Source organism: Spermophilus citellus (genome assembly GCF_964194105.1).
Source record: "Spermophilus citellus genome assembly, chromosome: 1".
Taxonomy (NCBI): domain Eukaryota; kingdom Metazoa; phylum Chordata; class Mammalia; order Rodentia; family Sciuridae; genus Spermophilus; species Spermophilus citellus.
In genome coordinates this window covers 244,394,610-244,415,702 of record NC_138182.1, presented here as the reverse complement: position 1 = coordinate 244,415,702, position 21,093 = coordinate 244,394,610, and the positions used below count along the sequence as shown (strand labels likewise).

At 35.8% G+C, this 21,093-nt stretch overlaps 1 protein-coding gene across 5 annotated transcripts in view; it reads right to left on the bottom strand.

Moving 5' to 3' along the window:
* The window catches only part of SLC38A9 (solute carrier family 38 member 9), a 93,486-nt gene that overhangs the window by 59,884 nt on the left and 12,509 nt on the right, over positions 1 to 21,093 (bottom strand). For 3 of the 5 annotated variants that reach the window (XR_014023731.1, XM_081307580.1, XM_081307582.1), the window contains exon 2: positions 13,608 to 13,750. Coding sequence is in view for 3 of the 5 variants with exons in the window: in XM_081307580.1 (XP_081163706.1) it covers positions 13,608 to 13,720 (113 nt within the window). In the remaining 2 variants the exon portion in view is untranslated. Of the gene's footprint in view, positions 1 to 13,607; positions 13,751 to 15,398; positions 15,542 to 21,093 lie in introns of those variants that run through there. The other 2 variants (XM_081307581.1, XM_081307583.1) reach the window with 2 other exon arrangements.

Sequence of the window (21,093 nt, the reverse complement as noted above, 5' to 3'; positions counted from 1 at the left end):
GTCTTCAGAGCTGCTGGGATTACAGGTGGGTGCCACTGTGCACAGCTGATGCATGTATTTTCAACTCAGATAGCAAATATTATAGAAGGCCGACCAGAACCCACTGCTAGTTGCATGGCATATTATTGAGCAGACCAGACCCAGAAAAAATTACAGACCAGTTAAGGCAAGAGTCCAAGGTGAATCCTGCCCTGCCAACTGGCTCCTATCAACTAACTTTTACATACTGAAAAATTTTGTAAGCAAAATACAAGAAATATTTTAGGAAACAAAGAAAACAGTGCTAGAAAGGGTATATATTGAAATAGGAACTTTTACAAGTGTCTGGTAGGAGTATAAACTGGTACACTCTTTCTAGAAGGCAATTTGGCTCTATGTATCAAGAACCTTAATAGTGTTTATTATCCATTAAGAATTGAGATCAAAATATGGTATTAAAATTATGTAGAAACTACTAATCACAGCATTTAAACTAATTAAAATTGAAAATGGCTTAATATTCAAACATAGTGTTAAGTGAGGCATAGTGGTACCCATGTGTAATCCCAGTGACTTAGGAGGCTGAAGTAGGAAGATTCCAAGTTTGAAGCCAGCCTGGGCAATTTAGCAAGAAGCTGTCTCAAAAACTTTTTAAAAGGAGTGGGGAGGCATCTCAGTGGTAGAGCACCCCTGGGTTCAATCCCAGTATTGCAAAGCAAACAAGCAAGCAAACAAACAGAAAAACCTACTACCACCATCACCACCACTCAAAACCCCTCAAAACAAAAACTATATTGGTAAAATGATTTACATGTAAAGAATACAAGTTTATTTAAGATGATGTTTAGAAAGGTTTTTTTTGTTTTTGTTTTTGTTTTTTTAAACTGGGGTGCTTTACCACTGAGCCACACATTCAACTGGTTTTATTATTTATTTATTTATTTTGGTACTAGGGATTAAACCCAGAGGCACTTAACCACTGAGCCACATCCCTAGCCCTTATTTCTTTAATTTTGAAACAGGTTCTCACTAAATTGCTTAGGGCCTCACTAAGTTGCTGAAGTTGGCCTCAAATTTTTGATCTTCTGTCTCAGCCTCCCCAGTCACTGGGATTACAAGAACATGTCACCACAACTGGCTAAAAAGAAGTCTTAATACAGAAAAATTCTTACGACAATTCCTTTTTGACATTTTAGTGTTTTTTTTTTTTTTTTTCATTGTGGGGATAGAACCCAGGGTCTACATATGCTGGGCAAGGTCATACCTTTATGCTATGTCTGCAGTCCTTTTCTTCCCTTTCCTTTAATTATGAAACAGGGTCTCGTTAAGTTGCCTAGGCTGGCATTGAACTTATGACCCTCCTGCCTCAGCCTCCTGAATGGTTGAGATTACCAATGTGTACCCAGCTTCGATGATTCTTTAGGACAAATCTGACTGCAAAACTTTTTGCTATTCTTTAAAACCTAGCAGTTTCCTCTTATCTATTTTTCTTAGCCTATCTCTAGGGTTTATGGCAATTAAAATCTTTGAATTACCTTGCCAAAAGATTCTAGGTTTGCTTCAAGAGCATGAAGTTTACAAAAAGGCTAAGGACTGATATATTGTTTTGTTGTTTGTAGATCTATTCTGATCAGAATGATTTTATTAGAAGCAATTGTGACGTGAAGTGAAATTGAGGTGAGTGGATCTTACTTTTTTAACTTCTTCCAGAAACAAGTCAAGAGGTATTCCTAGGGGTCACAGCAATATCAGACCCTATGGTTGTTTATGCTTGAGCCCCTGCAGTTCCTCCTAGCAGATCAGGAGACTATAGCCCAGTGGGACCAATATGGACTCATGGCCTATTTTCATAAATAAAGTTTTAATGAAACCCAGCCAGGCCCAGGCAATTATGTACTGTCTGTGGCAGATTTCATCCCACAATGGCAAAGTTACATCCATATGTCCACAAAGCCTAATATATTTACTATCTAGTCCTTTATTGAGAAAATTTGTTAGTCCTTGTCCTAGCCCACTAGTCTTAGGGATTTATGAGCTGGAGAAAAGTCTTCCTTCATGCTCTTCTTACCAGATCTATGTCAGGGAACAGCTGAGTAGGTTTTTCCTTTAGAAATGTTTATGACCAGATGTTCCTAGACCTCATCCAGTTAATCCCTTGCAAAATCTGCCTCTTGCATATCCAAAATAAAACAAAAGCCTAACAAAAGAACAACCTCAGCCAAAACAACACACACAACAAATGTTCTTATGCAAGGCAGCACCTGCACAGCACCAGACTCCAACCCCACCCCCAAGAACAAGTATAACAAATGGCCCTGGTTCACTTCAGATTGAACTCAGCCAGAACCTGTATAACATTCACAAGATTATGGTAATATAAGGTTTTCAGCAATGCTGGCTCAAAATGATGAGAACAATGAGTATTTTTCCTAAAATAGTATGTATATATTTTAAACATTTTTTTAGTTGTAGATGGACATGATACCTTTATTTTATTTATTTATTCTTGTGTGGTGCTGAGGATGGAACCCAGTGTCTCACATGTGCCAAGTAAGTGCTCTACCATGGAGCTACAACCCCAGCCCATTAAAATAGTATTTTTACTTTTAGTTGTTGATGGACCTTTATTTAATTAATTTTTTAATTTATATGTGGTGCTGAGAATCAAACCCAGTGCCTCACACATGCTAGGCGAGCACTCTACAGCTAAGCCACAACCCCAACCCCTAAAATAGTATGTTTTTAAAAAATAGGCCAGGTGTGATAGCACGTGCCTATAATCCAATAGTCTTGGGAGGCTCTCAAGTTGAAAGCCAGCCTAAGTAATTTAGGGAGATCCTAAGCATCTTAGCAAGACTCTGTCTCTAAATTAAAAAAAAATAAAAAGTGTATATTTATATATATATATACAAACACACACACACACACACACACACACACACACACACACACCACGCGCGTTTATATACAAAAGCTGGGGATGTAGCTCAGTGATTAAGATCCCCTGGGTTCAAGCCATGGTACCAAAAAAAAAAAAGTTTTTTTTCCCCTGAAAAATGAGTTCTGAGGAAATCTAGATAGATAGATACATATATACACAGCTATCTTCCCCCCAAATATCTTTAACCTTTCATCAAAGTGCTTTCTTTTTGGCTAAAGGGAGGAATTGTGTTTGAGCCAAGTGTCTGGTACATAGTAGGAGCTTAAAGAACATTTGCTCGGGCTGGGGATGTGGCTCAAGCTGTAGCGCGCTCGCCTGGCATGCGTGCAGCCCGGGTTCAATCCTTAGCACTACATACCAACAAAGATGTTGTGTCTGCCGAAAACTAAAAATTAAATACTAAAAAATTTTCTCTTTCTCTCTTTAAAAAAAAAGAACCTTTGATCACAAAAGGAAGGAATGAAAAGAGGAAGAAAGGGAGGTGGGGGAAACAGGAGGAAAGAAAAGGAGGCAGGAAGACAGACATCTAGGTAATAATTTGTAATAACTAGGTAATAACTTGTAGAAATAAAACACCCCCATGTAATATAAATTAAATTGACAAGTAACTCATTATATTTTCTATACTAAGTGACCTCATCTAAAAACAGAAGGCAAGGAGCAAGGTATTTGTGGGTTTTTTTGTTTTGTTGTTTTGGGTATTGGGGATTGAACCCAGGGGGCGATCTACCACTGAACTACATCCCCAGTCTTGTTTTTTAAATTTTGAGACAAGGTCTTGCTAAATTGTCCAGACTGGCCTTGAACTTGTGATACTCCTGCCTCAGCTTCACAAATAGCTGGGATTACAGGAGTGAGTCACTATGTCTAGTTTAGGAGGAAGGTTTTAACATTTGCTTCCATGTGATGAGATTACATTTTTTCATGCTTCTAGGTTTTTTTCTGGAAATGAATTTTATAATCCTCCCCCTAAATGCTTCTCCAACTGGAAAAAAAAAAAACAACTTTTTTTTTAAATCATCCTACAGAAGCATTAGGCAATTTAACTAGTTTTAAGCAAATGAGTTATTTATCTTATATATGGTATCTTAAATTATAGAAATTTTCAACTTTTTAAAACTTTGTTCTCCTTAGAAAACTAGTAAATTGCCTACACTACAGACAACATATAAGTTATTGAAGAAAATAAAATCATCCATTAGATTTTTTTTCCTTAATATTTTCCACAATTATGGTTTTTATATTTGTAGTCATCACCAAAATTCTCAATCTTGTTTCCCTGAACAAATACCAAAATTCTCAATCTTGTTTCCTGAACAAATTGAGGGTGTTTAAGTCTTTTCTGTTAACTCCATTATCTGGATCACTTATGTGAGTCTTTTTTAATTTCCAATCATGATGTCTTGTCTCCTCTTATGCCTGGCTATTTTCAATTACATTTCTGATTTTGTATATGGAAAACTGTATAAATAATTTGATCCTAGAATATTTTCTTTAGAGAAAATTAATTCACATTTGCTTTAGTAGCCCTTTGAGACAGAAACAATCCTAGATTACCTTAATCCACTTTTTAAGAATTTAGATGAGTTAATATTGGGCTTTAGTCCCTGGAAGAAATCCATTCTCTTTCTCTCTCTCTCCCTTTTTTGCAGTGCTGAGACTGCATCCAGGGCCTCACACATGCTAAGCTAGCACTCTACCACTGAGCTATACTCAGAATCCAAGGCCATTTTGAATTCACTCAATATTTCTAGATTGTAACCATTTGGGCTTTTAATCCAGTTTACATGGGACTTATTCTTTTTTTTTTTTTTTACATACATGACCAATAGTGGAATGCATTACACTCATCATTACTCATTTACAGCACAATTTTTCGTAACTCTGTGTATAAAGTATGTTCACACCAAATTATGCCATTATACGTGACTTGTCTTTTTTTTGGCATTATAATTCTTAATACACACATATACCACAATGGGCCATAGATTCCAATTTTTTTTCCCCTCTATCTCTTTAAGGCTTTCAAAAGCTCTGTTCTGTTTTAAGCCTCTCAGCTTAAAGACTGTAATTGGCAGACATTCTTGAAGAAATGCTAGGCTTCCCTTTCTGGGTTTCCTTCTTTGTCCTGCTCTAGACTACAGTATTCTTTCACTCTTTTATTAGTTCTCCCATGTCTTCAAGAACATTTAAAAATTTTTTTTCTTGACAACTTTTTTATTCTCAGGAATTTGTGGTTGATCTAAATTTCTTAATCTGTCATTCACAGAGTTTGCAACCATCACCACAATCAACTTTAGAACATTCTCATCACTCTCAAAGAAACCCCAAACCCCATTTTCCTCTGTCCCCAACCCCTGGCCACCATTAATCTGCTTTCTGTCTCAATGGCTTTAATTCGGGCTGGGGATGTGGCTCAAGCAGTAGCGCGCTCGCCTGGCATGCGTGCGGCCCGGGTTCGATCCTCAGCACCACATACAAAGATGTTGTGTCCGCCAATAACTAAAAGAAATAAATATTTTAAAAAATTCTCTCTCAATGGCTTTAATTCTCTTGGTTAGATACCTAAGAGTAGAAATGTTGAGTCATGTGGTAAACTCTATATTTAACAATTTGAGGAATCATAAAATTGTTTTTAAAACGTGGCTGCATCAGGGGCTGAGGCTGTAGCTCAGTGGTAGAGCGCTTGCCTAGCATGTATGAGACACTTGGTTTGATTCTCAGCACTATATAAATAAAAGTCCATTAACAACAAAAAAAAAAAAAGAGAGAGAAAACTTTAAAAAAAATGGCTGCATCAGATTTCAATCCCACCAGCAATACACAAGGACAAAGCCCTTTTTTTAAAAAAATTTTTTTTTAGTTGATGATGGACCTTTATTTTATTTATTTATATGTAATGCTGAGAATTGAACCCAGTGCCTCACACATGCTAGGCAGGCACTGTACCACTGAGCTACAACCCCACCCCCCAATCCCCCAAGTAATTATTCTATTTTTCTTTTTTGGTACTGGGGATTGAATCCAGGGGTACTTTACCACTGAGCTATATCCTCAATCCTTTATATTTTGAGCAAGGTCTTGCTACAAGCTGAGGTTATCCTCTAACTTAAAAATCTTCCTGTCTCAGCCTCTAGAGTTGGTAGTATTACATGCATTTGCCATGGTGTCTGGCTTTAAATAATTATTCTTTATATCCCATGTGTCAGCCTTAATAAAAGTGATAGAAATAATACAAATACATATGAGATATATATATATATATATATATGCATGCATAGGTATTAAAATAAAAATAGTTCTCTAATGATAAAAGAGAAATAAAATAATAAATATTTTAATATGTAGATGCTGCAGCACAGCTACACATAAACATATGTCGAAGTTCAATGCCTGATTCTATTTGTAGTGAGTGAGCAGTATTTAACAGAAGTAGTGATGACACAAGATAAATTGCACACTACTAAAGCAAAAAAAAAAAAAAAAAAAAGAGGTAATATGATGTTCTTAACAAATAAACAGGCTTTGTGTGTGTGTGTATGTGTTATGGTGCTGGGGATCAAACCCAGTTCCTCAGACATGATAGGCAAGTACTCACCACTGTGCCATATTCCTAGCAAATCAGGCCTTTTCATAAGTTAGCAACAATTCTCTTGTTATTTCACAGAAAATATACTTCCTAACTTGAATTGTGAAGGCATTCACTTGTTTTCTAATACGACCTTAGAAACCATATCTTATGATAAGAGAATAAAGAATAGATTGTAAGAGAAAATATTAATATAAGAGGTAATAGAAATAATAGACTTTGGGGTACAATTTCAGAATAAGAGTATAAGAACAGGGGGCTGGGGTTGTAGCTCAGTGGTAGAGCATTTGCCTCACATGTGTGAGGCTCTAGGTTCAATCCTCAGCACCACATAAATACAACTAAATAAAGATACTGTGTCCATCGAGAACTAAAAAAAAAAATTAAGAAAAAAATTTTTTTAAAAAAAGAGTATAAGAACAGGAAAGCCTAAGATATATAATCTGTGATTTTTTTTCTTTTTTTTGAGTACCGGGGATTGAACTCAGGAGCACTCAACCACCAAGCCACATCTCCAGCCCAACTTTGTATTTTATTTAGAGACAAGGTCTCACAAGTTGCTTAGTGCCTTGATTTTGCTGAGGCTGGCTTTGAACTCATGATCATCCTGCCTCAGCATCCTGAGCCACCGTGATTACAGGCATGTGCCACCGTGTCCAGCTTAAATATGTGATTTTCATAACATCAATTCTTTACCATTGGGCTATAGATAGCCAGTGGGCTTAAACAAGATTCTTCTATTTCAGGTGACTTCATTAATTTAATATTTGATATTTGCTTTTAAGTATTTGTTAAAAGAAGTCTAAAATCATTTATTATATCTTAAAATTGGCTTCATTGCATTTATAGTACTAAAATAGTAATGGGGTGGGGCTGAGGCTCAGTGGTAGAGTGCTCACCTAGCATGTGCAAGGAGCTGGGTTCGATCCTCAGCACCACATAAAAGTAAATAAAATCAAGGTATTGTGTCCAAATAAAACTAAAAAAATTTAAAATATATATATATAGTACTATAATAGTAAAATCCGTTTGATATATATATATATATACACACACACACACATACACACACACTTAGAAATAATATTGAGTATAAAAGAAAAGAACGAAACCAACCCTTCATTCCCTTTCCACCTAGAAAACATACTTTTGACTTGGCTCTAATGAGCACTAGTCAAATCCAAATAGTCTCTCTCCTTTCTTCAGGTTTCTCCAAATAATATTAATGAAGGAGAGAGAAGAAGAAGATAAAATATGACTAAGTTCTAGGCAAGTAAACAAAAAGTAAATCACAACCGACATATCTAGGAAAGAGAGATGCAACTCAGGGAAGCAGATATGGATATATGAGAGGACAGTGAAGTAAACAAAGATATCTGGAATGAGAAGCAAAAGGAAAAACATAAGAACAGAGAATTTGAGAGAACAAGAAGATGCCAGTGTAATAAAAAATAATATCCTAAGCCAGGTGTGGTGGTACACGCCTGCAATCCCTGTGACTTGGAAAGCTGAGGTAGGAGGATTGCAAGTTCAAAGCCAGCCTCAACAATTTAGCAAGGGCCTAAGCAATGTAGCAAGGGCCTAAGCAACGTAGCAAGACCCTGTCTCAAAATAAAAAATAAAAAGTTCTGAGGATGTAGCTCAGTAGTTAAGTGCTCCTGGGCTCAATCCCTGGTACAAAAAAAAAAAAAAAAAAAAAAAAAAAATCCTAATCTAACAAAGTCATATTTAGATTTAAGGCATCTCTAACAACAAGGCCAAGATTGTCCTATTTAGGCATTCAGCAAAAAGAGAATTCTTTTAGGAAAAAAGAATAGTGCAACACGTGCCTTGTCTTTTGGGTCTAGGACCTGAAGAGCTGGTAGAATTTGCAAACTTAAAAAAAAAAAAACCTTAAACAAGGAAGGTAAGAAACTCGGGACCAAAGCACTGAAGATTCAGGATGTTGTCACCCCATGTGTCCTGTAACACAATCACTGGCACATTACTCTAAAGAAACATCATATTAAAAAAGATAAAGAGAAGTCTGAAAAATATGCTAACTTTGGCCAAAAGAATGAAAGAAGCTAAAGAGTAGGAAGAGATTGCCAAGAGACGCAGGCTATCCTGAGGGTTTCTACTTTTAAGTTTGAGACCAGTCAAAAATTAGAATTTTTAAGAATAATAAACAAATAAGATCAGACCTCCAAAAAAGAAAAAGAAAAAAAAATCCAACTTTTATTTTCTTTCTTTCTTTTCTTTTTTTTTTCTTTTTTTCTTTTTTTTTTTTTTGGTGCTGGGGATGGAACTCAGGACCCAGAGCACACTAAGCACACATTCTAATACTGAGCTACACCATACTCCCAGCCCAAACGTTTCCATCCTTTGTTGTTTATCTATACAACTACCAACTATAAAATCAATAAGCCTGGGGTCTGACCTTAAATGGAGGAAGGAGCTTGTCCTTCTAGAGGAATGACATAATCATTTGGATAATGTGGGGAATGAGTTGCTTCCAATCAGATTCTACCTTTACCTATTACTATATGAACTCCTCACTTTGCCTTAATAAACCTCCTTTGTCTTCTCTTCTTTGTTTTTTGGTTGGTTGGTTGGTTTTTTTTTTTTTTTTTTTCAGGGCTACAAATACCAAAAGGAGTCAATTCAGGCTGCTCTACAGTGCTGGTATTCATGGCAGGTGAAACAGAGAACAGTTTACAAATGCATAGACTAGTTGATATTAAAAAAAAAAAAAGTCATAGCATACCTTGTATGTTTGAAGGGCATGAGGAATGCTATCTATTTTAAATATCTCCTTTACCTCAAAATGGTTTATCAAAGCACTTGGAATGTTACCAATTAGAAAAATCTTGAACCTTTAGGTTAGGATTTTATATATCCAGGACTCTCTATTTTAGAATGCAAATAGCCACAGGAAGGTAATAGACTAAGTCTCTGACACATCAGATTGTTTTGCATTCTAACATTAAGCTGACAACAGAGTCCTAGAAAAACAGGGCAGATAAGCTCTGGTGAACAAGGGGCAGAAGACAAGTATGGTATACAAAGCACTCCTAGAGGGTTACGCCTGAGTAAACACCTGCCTTGGGTAATATTGGGCATACAGAAAAGGAAATGCAAAGTTCTAGGCCCAGAGAAAAGTGGGGAAAGAGTAAACAGGAAGACTAAAAAGACTAAAACTCAAAACCCAATTAACCATTTCACAATTTGTTTGTAGGCTGGCTGGAATGGTCAACTGCCCCAGGGCATGGTCCCAGAGCAGCAGTAGAAAATGAAGCAATCCTGAATACCAGTTCTATCTTTGGTTACCAGTGGTCTGGGAAAAGTAGGAAAATAATTTCTTAGACTGGTAATTGCCAGTGAAAGATATCAAATTCACATGAGATACTTTTAAACCTTCCTTTCTATCTCCAACCATATAACTCATCCCACACCTTAAACCAGGTAAAAAATTTGAAGAAGGAAGGGAACCATGCTGAGTAAGAAGTGAACCTTCATAGTGTGAAAACGTTCCCCAAGTGACCCAAATGATTATGTAATTCCTCTAGAAGGACAAGCTCCTTCTTCCACTTAAGGTCAGACCCCAGTTTCACCAAAATGAGAAGCAGATCCAGCAGTCCATAGCAGTTGTTAAAATTCTTTATAGTTGAAGATATAAAATTTTGATTGCCACCTAGTGGAAGAGATAGAAAACCACATGCTACGGTGAGGCTAAGTAATCTACAAGTATCAAATGTTTTCTGTACTTTGACAAGCAAGAAAGTTTCCGAAGTATGGTAATATGAAAGATGATTTTAGAGAGCACAAGGATGAATGTTATGTTAGCTAGCTGGTATTTGCTGCAATGCATACTAGAAAAAGGTATATACAACCTTCTGATCCATCAGTTCACAAATATGTGATAAGCTAGATTAATCCTAATTTTAAAAAGTAAATAGATTTTTAAGAAACATCAAGTTATATTATACAGGTGGTACTCATATATACCCAAGTAGTAAGACGACTCTAAAATGACCTAAGTTTTATAAATAGTTGTCTAAACTAGGTCTTCTAATGAAAAATACTTTCCCCTCAATGTGTCTGGTTTTATTTATATTTCCAAAGTAAAGTAATCCATATTTTAACAGAAACATTTTTTTATGGTACTCACATTTCTTTTTCTCATCAAATAGTTTATGTTTTTGTAAGCAAATTATTTCACAAGCAAATTAGCACTCAGGATTATTAAGTTCCTGTGTGTATCTACCTTCCTTAAAACATGTTTACCTAGGGTTAGGGAATGTAGCTCATCTACTTGCCTAGCATGTTCAAGGCCCTGGGTTCAATTCCCAGCACTACAAAAACAAAACAAAACAAAATAAAACAAACATGCTTACCTAGGTAGTTATGCTATGTTCATAAATAGTTGATGCCTTCTCATTTTGACAAGTTTCTTTATAGAAAATTGAGGTGGGGCCTCAATTTCATTATAGAAAATATATTTCCATCTAATCTACCCTGTTAACCAAATTTTCAGAGAACTGTTTGAACTCTTGACAACTTATTGTAATAGAATGTACATTAATGACCTATGTCCTATTGTCACAGTAGTCAATTATTTATCATAGAATTTAGAGGTTTAAAGAAGACCCTAAGCACTGAGTCAGCATACATTAATGTTTATATTCCCTGATGTTAGAAGTGCAAATCACAAGATTAATTTCATTATCTTTTTTTTTTTTTTTTGGTACCAGGGATTGAACTCAGGGGCACTCAACCACTGAACCACATCCCTAGCCCTATTTTGTATTTTATTAGAGACAGGGTGATTTCACTGAGTGGCTTAGTGCCTCGCTAAATTGCTGAGGCTGGCTTTGAACTCGGGATCCTCTTGCCTCCACCTCCCAAGCCGCTGGGATTGCAGGCATGTGCACCAGGCCTCATTATCTTTTTTGATGGCCACTATGAATGGCAATGATAATTTTCTCCTGAGATAAATTTAACATTGCCACCTCTAGATGCAAGACTAAAAAACTGAGTATTAGAAAACGGAAACAAAATTATCAAGATTAGCTTAAACCAGTTCTCCATCTCCTATATTGGTAATTACTGCAGCTCTTAACCAAATTAGGATTCTGTTGACAGGGAAGAGAAGGGGGCAATGAATAATTCCTGGGTATCAACCTACAGTATCTGTCATAAGACCCCACCTCAAGCATTTGGTTTCTCTCTAAGGTGGTATCACTCTTAGTTTTCTATTTATTTCCTCAGATTTTATTTATACATGTTGTATTATATGTAATGTATTAATTTATTGTTACCCAAATGGAGGCATACTATACATATTGCTCTGCACTGTACCTTTTTCACTTAAAAAGTTGAAGTCTTATTCCATTTTGATATGTAATAAAACCACCTCCTAATAGGATAAAAGTATTCCATTGTATGAATATGCCATAATTTATTGAGTCCTGTAAGAAAAGACATTTTGGATACTTTCAATCTCTGCTACTATAAAAAAGACTACACTAAACTACCTTATACATGTGTCATCTGATACTATGAATCAGTGCTTAGAAGAGAAATTTCTGATTCATATAAACTTTGGAAATGGCTGCTAGCATTTGGGAAGAGGAATCACATTGAATTTATGGATTAAAATGTAAACAGCATGGCATCTTTATTTTAGAGCCTTTACACTGAGAGTAGAATCTGTCTTTTCATCATGTCATATTTTACTAATTCTAATATACACAAACATTTATAAATAAGGATGTATCTCATAATATAAAACAATTTTTAATTAGTTAGTCAGCAGACTACATGACAGTAACTATTCCTGATGGCATGACAGATAAATGCCATCCCTGGTCATTTCAGTCATCAAACCATTTAAGGACCATTGGAGGAAGAAACGTGAATCATGTTGTTAGAAAAGCTCTTGTGACATCTTCTGGTAAGATTAGGAAAATGCAAAACCAGTGTCCTAAGTAATTTGGAAGAAAATCAAGAAATGTGACATAATCAAGGCTCTCCTTGCATAAAGAACAATTCTGTGAGGGGGGAAGAAAACACCAATTTTGATGATTCCAAGTCAAAAAGTGATTCAGAAGAATCAGATTCTAAATGTGATGTGTAAGTAATATCTTAACAGATACACTTTGTATTTTTGTTTTTATAACTACATGAGATAAAATGATAAAATACCAACTATGTCTAAGAGTTCTTTCCATAAATATAAAACAAAATTTTAAGTCCTAAAAGATTACTGCATCAGAGCTACTGGCAGCAGTTTTCTTAGTGTTATATTTTTTAAAATGCAATTTATAATCAGTAGTATCTTGAATTTCATGAAATACACTCAATATTATCTTACATCCCTCAGGAGCATCATTTTAAAGTTCCTCTCATAATTTTGCACATTCTTGTTAAGATTATTTCAATGTATTTTCTCTTTTCTTCCATTACATTTTCTCATTAGTTTATTCATTTTTGCCTATTTTGTAAGCAACTACTTTATTGAATTCTCTTACTATATATATTTTAGAAGATTCTTCTTGGGGTGGGGCTGGGGTTGTGGCTCAGTGGTAGAATGCTCACCTAGCACAGGCAAGGCCCTGGGTTTGATCTTCAGCACCACATAAAAAAATAAATAAATAATTAAGATATTGTGCCCAACTACAACTAAAAAATAAATATAAAAAAAGAAGATTCTTCTGGGTTTTCCAGATATAAACTGAAATAAAATTTAAACTCAAAATTATCTTAAATTATCTGCAGACATTTTAGTTCAGTGAAGGTAAAGTCTGCTTCCATTACTTTTACTGTTCTATCTCTAGCACCTGGGATATACATCTTACTTTGTAAAACTTACTCCAATCCTTCTTTTCCCCAACAGAAATGTTGAGTTAAGTCAAAAAAAATAAAAAAAATAAAAAATAAATTATTTTTATTTTTATTTATGTATGAGGAGATAATAGTCACACTCCCAGAAAACATACATACAAATCCTGTAAGAAATTAGGTATCTTATAATCAAATTCATATACACTTGATTATAATTTGTTATATTTTAGTCATTAAAAACTCTAATATGAAAAAATTATTTTAAACTCTTACCTTTTAGATCTTAGATCTGATGACTCAAACTGGATATTCATAGGTCCAGGATTTATTTCATGATTTACTTCAGAGTTGAGAAGATGTCTAGAATCATTATCCATATTTGCCATTTTTCTCAGATTCTAAGCACTAGGGAAGCCCTACATAAACAGGAAAAGATAGCAGTTTAGTTTAATTTCAAAAACATTTCATTTTCATAAGTAATACATTTGCATAGAGAAAAAATGGAAAAGTAGAGGAATCTGCTATCTTTTTTTCTTTTTCTTTTTTGAGATGAGGTCTTGCAAAATTGCCCAGGCTGGCCTCAAATTTAGGATCCTCCTGTCTCAGTCTCCAGAGCAGCTGGAACTATAGGCCTTCAGTTATTGCACTTCGATGCTAAAGATATTGTAATGAATTATATGCCTGAAATATTTATCAGAGACTGAAATGTAGTTACTTCTTACTTCACAGGTCAATTTAAAAAAAAAAGTAAGTAGGATACTCCATTTCCAAGAATAAAACAGATTAGATTATTTAGACTCACTATAAATTAAAAAAAAGAATTTTTTTCTGTAATTTTTGAAAGCACTAACAATAGGAAAATCAGATCATTTGTTGGTGAGTTAAGGAACCTAGAGGTGTAAATGACTCAAAAAAATTGTTGCTGCCCTAGGAGTATTTACTATCCCAAGATAATTTGAGTTGATGTTTACAAAGCCTTAAGAAGTATCAGAGAAACAGAAGACAAGTCCAGATTTCATTTAAAGTAAGGAATAATTATAGTAGAGCTTTACTAGCTTAGGTTTCATTCCAAGTAAGGAATGTTTATAATAAGAGCTTATTAGAGTTGGAGTTACCAAGAAAGTAATTTACTTCTTCACAAGGGACTTGCCAAGTTTCTTAACAATGAGTGTATGCAAGTATTTGTGGAGGGGGAGCTATTATAACAATTTGTTACCATATGCTACTGCTCATGCCAATTTGCAAAGTATCAAGGTACACTTAAAGCTATGAATACAATTTAAAGTTAACCTACTTGGTAGCACTTTTAGGTAACTGTCAGAAACCAATGTAAATCTTTCCTGTGAGGATACACCTTCATTGTAGGCCTTAAAGAAATCCTGTTAACAATCTTTTCAGGATAATGAATAATACATAGTCAAAAATAACCTAGTGGGCTGGGGATGTGGCTCAAGCGGTAGCGCGCTCGACTGGCATGCGTGCGGCCCGGGTTCGATCCTCAGCACCACATACCAACAAAGATGTTGTGTCCGCCGAGAACTAAAAAATAAATATTAAAAATTCTCTCTCTCTCTCTCTCTCTCTCTCTCTCTCTCTCTCTCTCTCTCTCTCTCTCCTCTCTCACTCTCTCTTTAAAAAAAAATAAAATAAATAACCTAGTGCTGGGCGCAGTGGCATATGCCTGTAATCCCAGTGGTTGGGTAGGCTGAAACAGCCTCCTGTCTGGGGAGTTCAAAGCCAGCCTCAGCAAAAGTGAGGCACTAAGCAACTCAGTGAGACCTTGCCTTTAAATAAAATACAAAATAGGGCTGAGGATGTGGCTCAGTGGTTGAGGGTCCCTGAGTTCAATCCCTGGTAGTCGTCCCTCCCCAAATTATGTAGGAAATAAAGTGCTAGCAATGAGAACCTGAAGAAACAACAGCAGAAACAGATCCACAAGGACTTTAATTATAGAATTATCAGAACAAGATTATAAAATATTTATGCTTTCTATGTTTAAATAAAGAAAAGAAAAAGTAGAAATTTGTGGGGACAAGGGCATGCAGTATTGCATACATGGCATACCTTAAGGGCGTCTGAGTGGCAGGCCACTTGCCTCATGCTAGGTGCGGGAGCAGGAGACCGCTTACCCATAGGCACAGCCCAGGGTGTGAGGCCATGTGTTGCAGTCCCCGTGCTTGCTCCACAGCCCACTCCTTGATTGGTCACTGCAAGGACAGTTAGCAAGAAAGTGTATTGGTGGCTGCCTATAATCTGCCTAAAATAAAATCAAACCTGCTTCTTGCTCAGTCTCTGGAGGTCTTGATTAGCAACTCTGCAGCCACACTCTTCTCTACCCTGTTCTGTGGACCTCTTCGCTGGATGAGAGAGAGCTTACACAATAATTTTCCAAAAGTGTCTTAACCTTATTTTGAAAAAATAGTCAAAATTTAACCCTCAATGGTTAGGTTTAAAAGTTGGAAGAGAAAATTAATGAATTGGAAGATAAGTCACAAGAAACTCTGTAGGAAAAAAAAAAAAAAAAAAGCAGCAGCAGCTCTCTAGAATGGGACAGAGAAAAAAAGGCCAAAAATTTGGAAGTTAGTGTATATGAAAGAGAGAATGATTAGGTCTAACAAGCACATTATTGGAGAATCAAAAAGAAAAAAAATGATAAAAGGTAATACTTGAAGAGATAATGGATGAGAACTTTCCAGAATTCATAAGAAACCAATCAGCAGATTCAAGCAGTTTAATAAATCTGAGAGAAATAATAAACTATTTATAGGGTTAGAAAAAAAGAATTAAAATTATAGATCAAAGTAAATAAAAAGTGAGGTTAAGTTCTTAGAATTAAAGTGTTTTAAGATCCTTGTATTGTCTAGATCAATTCCATATTGGTAGAATATATGTTGTAACTTTAAGGTAACTATTAAGATGACATAACAGTATTTAACAAAATCTAGTAAAAGGGAAAAAGAAAATGATTAAAACATTTTATCTAAAAGCAAGAAAGGAGAGGGGACAAAAAGATGGCAGAGTAGAGGAAAGCTGCATTCCAACCACACCATGGACCAAAGCAGCAGGTGCACAGCTTCTCAGGGAAGTGATTAAAAAAAAAAAAAAAAAGGACTTCACTAAAACTCAACATTGGTCTCTTAAAGTAGCTTAGGACTCAGCTTGGTACAATAAACAAAGAAAAAAGAATATATTGGAGCTGACCAGGCGCTGTGGTGCAAATTCACTGCAGAGGAAGGAGGAACACAGTTTTGGTACAGAAAAACCTGAGATTAAAAAATGCCACCTAGCTGCACTGTGTACCTGTGCTTGAAAAGTGCACTCTGTATCTCAACTCATCTTGGAGAGCTAGGCAGGAGCCCTGGAGATCAGAAACAACAACAAACATAACCACAATATCCTGGCAGGCACCTAGCCTGTAGCCTAGGCTGTGCTGGCGGACTGTGAGTGAAACAGTTGCTGAGTAGACTGTACCCAGAGAGATTCAAGTTGGAAGGGCAAAGGGGAGGCCAACTAGCTTCTCCTTTTTGAAGTGGTGCTTCTCGGCAGCAGAGAGTAGAGGATTGGCCTGGCCTCCTTGCCTCACAATTGGTTTTCTTGGTAGGGTAATAAGAACCAGATGCACATCAGAGATGGGCTACTGTCAAGCTCTACAGCTGGGTAGATTTAATCTCTCCAAAGCCAGTACCACCCAACAAAGCCCCTGAGTTTAGGTCAGACCTAAAGCCCACCTGGAACTGCCCTCACAAAACTCTGCAGAAGCTGTACCCTGGGAGTGCATCAAACTGGTCTGAATGGACAAAATGGCAACTGACAGTACTTCCTCATTTATCCCAATTTATACTGGTGAGAAGGGAGGCTAAACCTTGTACCAAAAGGCTTCAATGTTAAGCCAATCCAACTGGCAGCTCACACAGCAACATAAAAACAGGAAGGGGTTCACAATCCTCACCTCTTGCTCTATCAGTACATAACTCAAGAAGAACTGGAAAGAAAGACAGTTTTGACCACCTACATGGAGACAGTTCCTTTATTCTTCATTAATTTTTAAATTTATTTTATTATTCTTTCTTTGTGTGTGCACATGTGTGTGAATTCTTGTTGTGCTGCTGATTGGTTCAGGGACATATATACATATACTTGTTTCTTTTTCTCTCATTTTTAACATTTTAAAAATGTAATTATTTTTTCCTAGAACTGTCTTTTGCAGGTTCAGGTTGGTTGGTTTGTTTTTTATTTCATATTTTAATTTGGTTTTGTATTATTTTCATTTATTTATTTCTCTCGTTTTTCTTTCTCCTACTAACAGCCAAATTCTATTGTACTCTCTCCCTCTCTCTCAATACTTTGCTTCTTCTATTTTTTCTCCTTTTGTACAAACATCACCCTCTATATCTCTTCTGTAGTCTCTGTTCACTTTTTGAAACTGTAAACTCTTTTCAAACTTCTAACACATTGCTTTGCAACTAATTAACTGTATTTTTACCATATTTCAGAACGAACTGGATTATATAATTCCTCCACCACCCCTCACACTGATACTATCATTACTGCTGTGGATGATATATTTGACACCTGTTGAACTGCTTTAAAGCCAGTTCTTGTCATTGTTATTGTTTTTACTGTTGTCAATTGCTGAACCACCATTCCTGTTTATTATTGTTGAAGATGTCATAGTAGGAACTGGGTATTTACTTTAACAATATGTCTTTTTTTTGGGGGGGTGGGGGGGTACCGGGGATTGAACTCGGGGCAATCGACCACTGATCCACATTCCCAAACCTATTTTGTACTTTATTTAGAGACAGGGTCTCACTGAGTTGCTTAGTGCCTCACTTTTGCTTTGAAATCACAGTCCTCCTATCTCAGCCTGCTGAGCCGCTGGGATTACAGGTGTGCACCAACTACACCCAGCAACACTGTATCTTATTTGCAAGGTTATTATTCTTGTTTATTTCACCCTATTCTACCAGATGCTAGGAACCTAGAGGAACACTAAAAGTTCACAGATCAGAGACTCTACTGCTAGACTAAACATTCCCTGACATTACTTCAACTCAAAGAAGTGAGGAGACAAAAGCCCCAAACCAAAAACCAGGACCCAAGGAGGGACAATCAGAGAGGGACCTCAGGTCCTACCTCCTGTTTTGATGTATGATAAGTCCAAGAACAAATGAGATAATTACGAGAGAGAGAGAGAGAGAGAGAGAGAGAGAGAGAGAGAGAAATCCACCTCAACTGTCACAAGCCCAGACCTCTGAAAACATGAGGAAACAAACGATCTCCCCCCCAAAATTCACAATGCTCCAACAAAGAATCCCACTGATAGTGAGGTGGACACAAGCCCAGAGAAAATTACTTAAAAATTCATTATTAAAGTGTTCAATGAACTAAAAGAAAATCAAAGGAAGGAGTTAAGATAGCAAATTAAAGGAGATGAAAGACCACTTTAATAAAGAAATAGAAATAGTGAAAAGAAACCAAGCAGAATTTCTAAAAATGAAAAGACTCAATCAATCAAATTAAAAACTCAAGTGAAGGCATCACTAACAGATTAGAATGTGTAGAAAATAGAATCTCAGTTCTTGAATACAGAACTTCAGGCTCTGAAGACAGGGCATGTGATTTTAGGTACACAGAGTGCAATAAAGGAAAAGAAATTATAGAACATGACCAGAATATACAAGAAATCTGGGAAAACACTAAAAGACCACACCTGAGAATCATTGGGATAAAAGAGAAGATCGAGATACAAACTAAAGACATAAAGAACATTTTAAATGATATAATTAAAGAAAACTTTTTTCACATATGAGAAATGAGATACACATCCAAGAGGCTCAAGTGAGAAGCTTGCCAAGATATAATCAAAATGCCTAACGTAGAAAATAAAGAAAGAGGGGCTAGGATTGTGGCTCAGCAGTGGAGTGCTCGCCTAGCACGGGCGGGACCCAGGTTCGATCCTCAGCACCACATAAAAATAAACGCATTGTGTTGTGTCCATCTACACCTAAAAAATAAATATTAAAACAAAAAAAAGAAAGAAAATAAAGAATAGTAAAAGCTGCAAGACAAAAGCATCAGGTCACATTTAGGGGCAAATTAAAAAGGCTCACTTGTGATTTCTCAGCTCAGACTTTAAAATCAAGGAGGACCCGAAATGAGATATTCCAAGCCCTAAAAGGGAACAACTGCCAGCCAAAGTTACTATAGGAGCAAAGCTCAGTTTCAAATTTGAGGGGCAAATAAAACCTTTCCACAACAAGAATAAACTAAAAGAATTCATGAGCACCAAGCCAGCACTACAAAGACTACTCAAAGATAAACTGCACAAAGTAGAACTAAAAAACAATTCCCAAAGTCCAAAGAGTTCAATAGAAGAATAATCCATTAAATGAGAATCAAGACAGGTTAAAATATAGCAAAAAAAAAAAAAAATGGCAGGAAACCACAAACACATATGCATACTAATGCTGAATGTTAATGGTCTCAACTTCCTAATTAAAAGACATAGATTAGCAGAATGAGTCAAAAAATAAGATCCAACTATGTGCTGTTTACAAGAGACACATCTTATAGGAAAAGACATCCACAAGCTGAAGTTAAAAGGATGACAAAAATATTCATGCATATGGTATAAGAAAACAATCAGAAATAGCTAGTCTCATATTGAATAAGGCAGATTTCAAGCCAAAAGTAATCAGAAGAGAACAAGAAGGCCACTATATCCTTGTAAAGGGAACAATCCAACAAGAAGATAAAACAATAGTAAACATTTATGGCCTAAACGTCAACACAACCAATTATTAGGAAAAAATTCTCCATGACATTACATCCCACATAGACTGTGGCGCAATACTACTAGATGGTTTCAATATACCCTTGTCACCAATAAAAAGGTCATAAAAGCATAAAATCAACAAAGATATCTCCAATCCCAATAACACCACAAATAAATGGACCTAATGGATGTCTGTAAAATACCCCACTCCCAAAATAGCTAAATTTATGTTCTTCTCAACTATGCATGTAACTTTTCCCAAAATAGATCATATGCTATGCCACAAAGTAAATCTTAGCAAATACAAAAAAAACTGATATAATCCCATGTATCCTATCAGATCATAATGGAATAAAGCTAGAAATCAACAGCAAGAAAAATAATAGAAACCACATAAACATATGGTGATTAAACACATGGAGATTGAAGAATGGATCAAAGAAGAAATGAGAACAGAAATCAAGAAATTCTTATAAGTGAATGAGAACAGAAATAGAACATATCAAAATCTCTGGACAGCAAGAAACCAGTTCTAAGAGGAAAATTTATAGCACTGAGTGTCTACATTAAAAATTAGAGAGATCCCAAATAAATGTTTATGCTCCAGCTCAAGGCCTTAGAAAAAGAACACACTAACCCCCAAACTAGTAGAAAACAGAAAATAATTAAGATCAGAACCAAAATCAATGAAATTGAGAATAAGAAAACACAATCAATGCAGCAAAGAGTTGGTCCTTTGAAAAGATAAATAAGATTGACAAATCCTTAGCCAAACTACCCAAAAGAAAATGAGAAGACCCAAATCAACAAGATCAGAAATGAAAAAGGAGATATCACCACAAACCCTTCTGAAATTCAGAGGATTATCAGAACCTATTTTGAAAATGTATACTCCAATAAGCTGGGAAATCTAGAAAACATCAACAAATTTCTAGATACATATGACCTGCCCAAATTGAAGCAGGAAGATATAGAAAACCT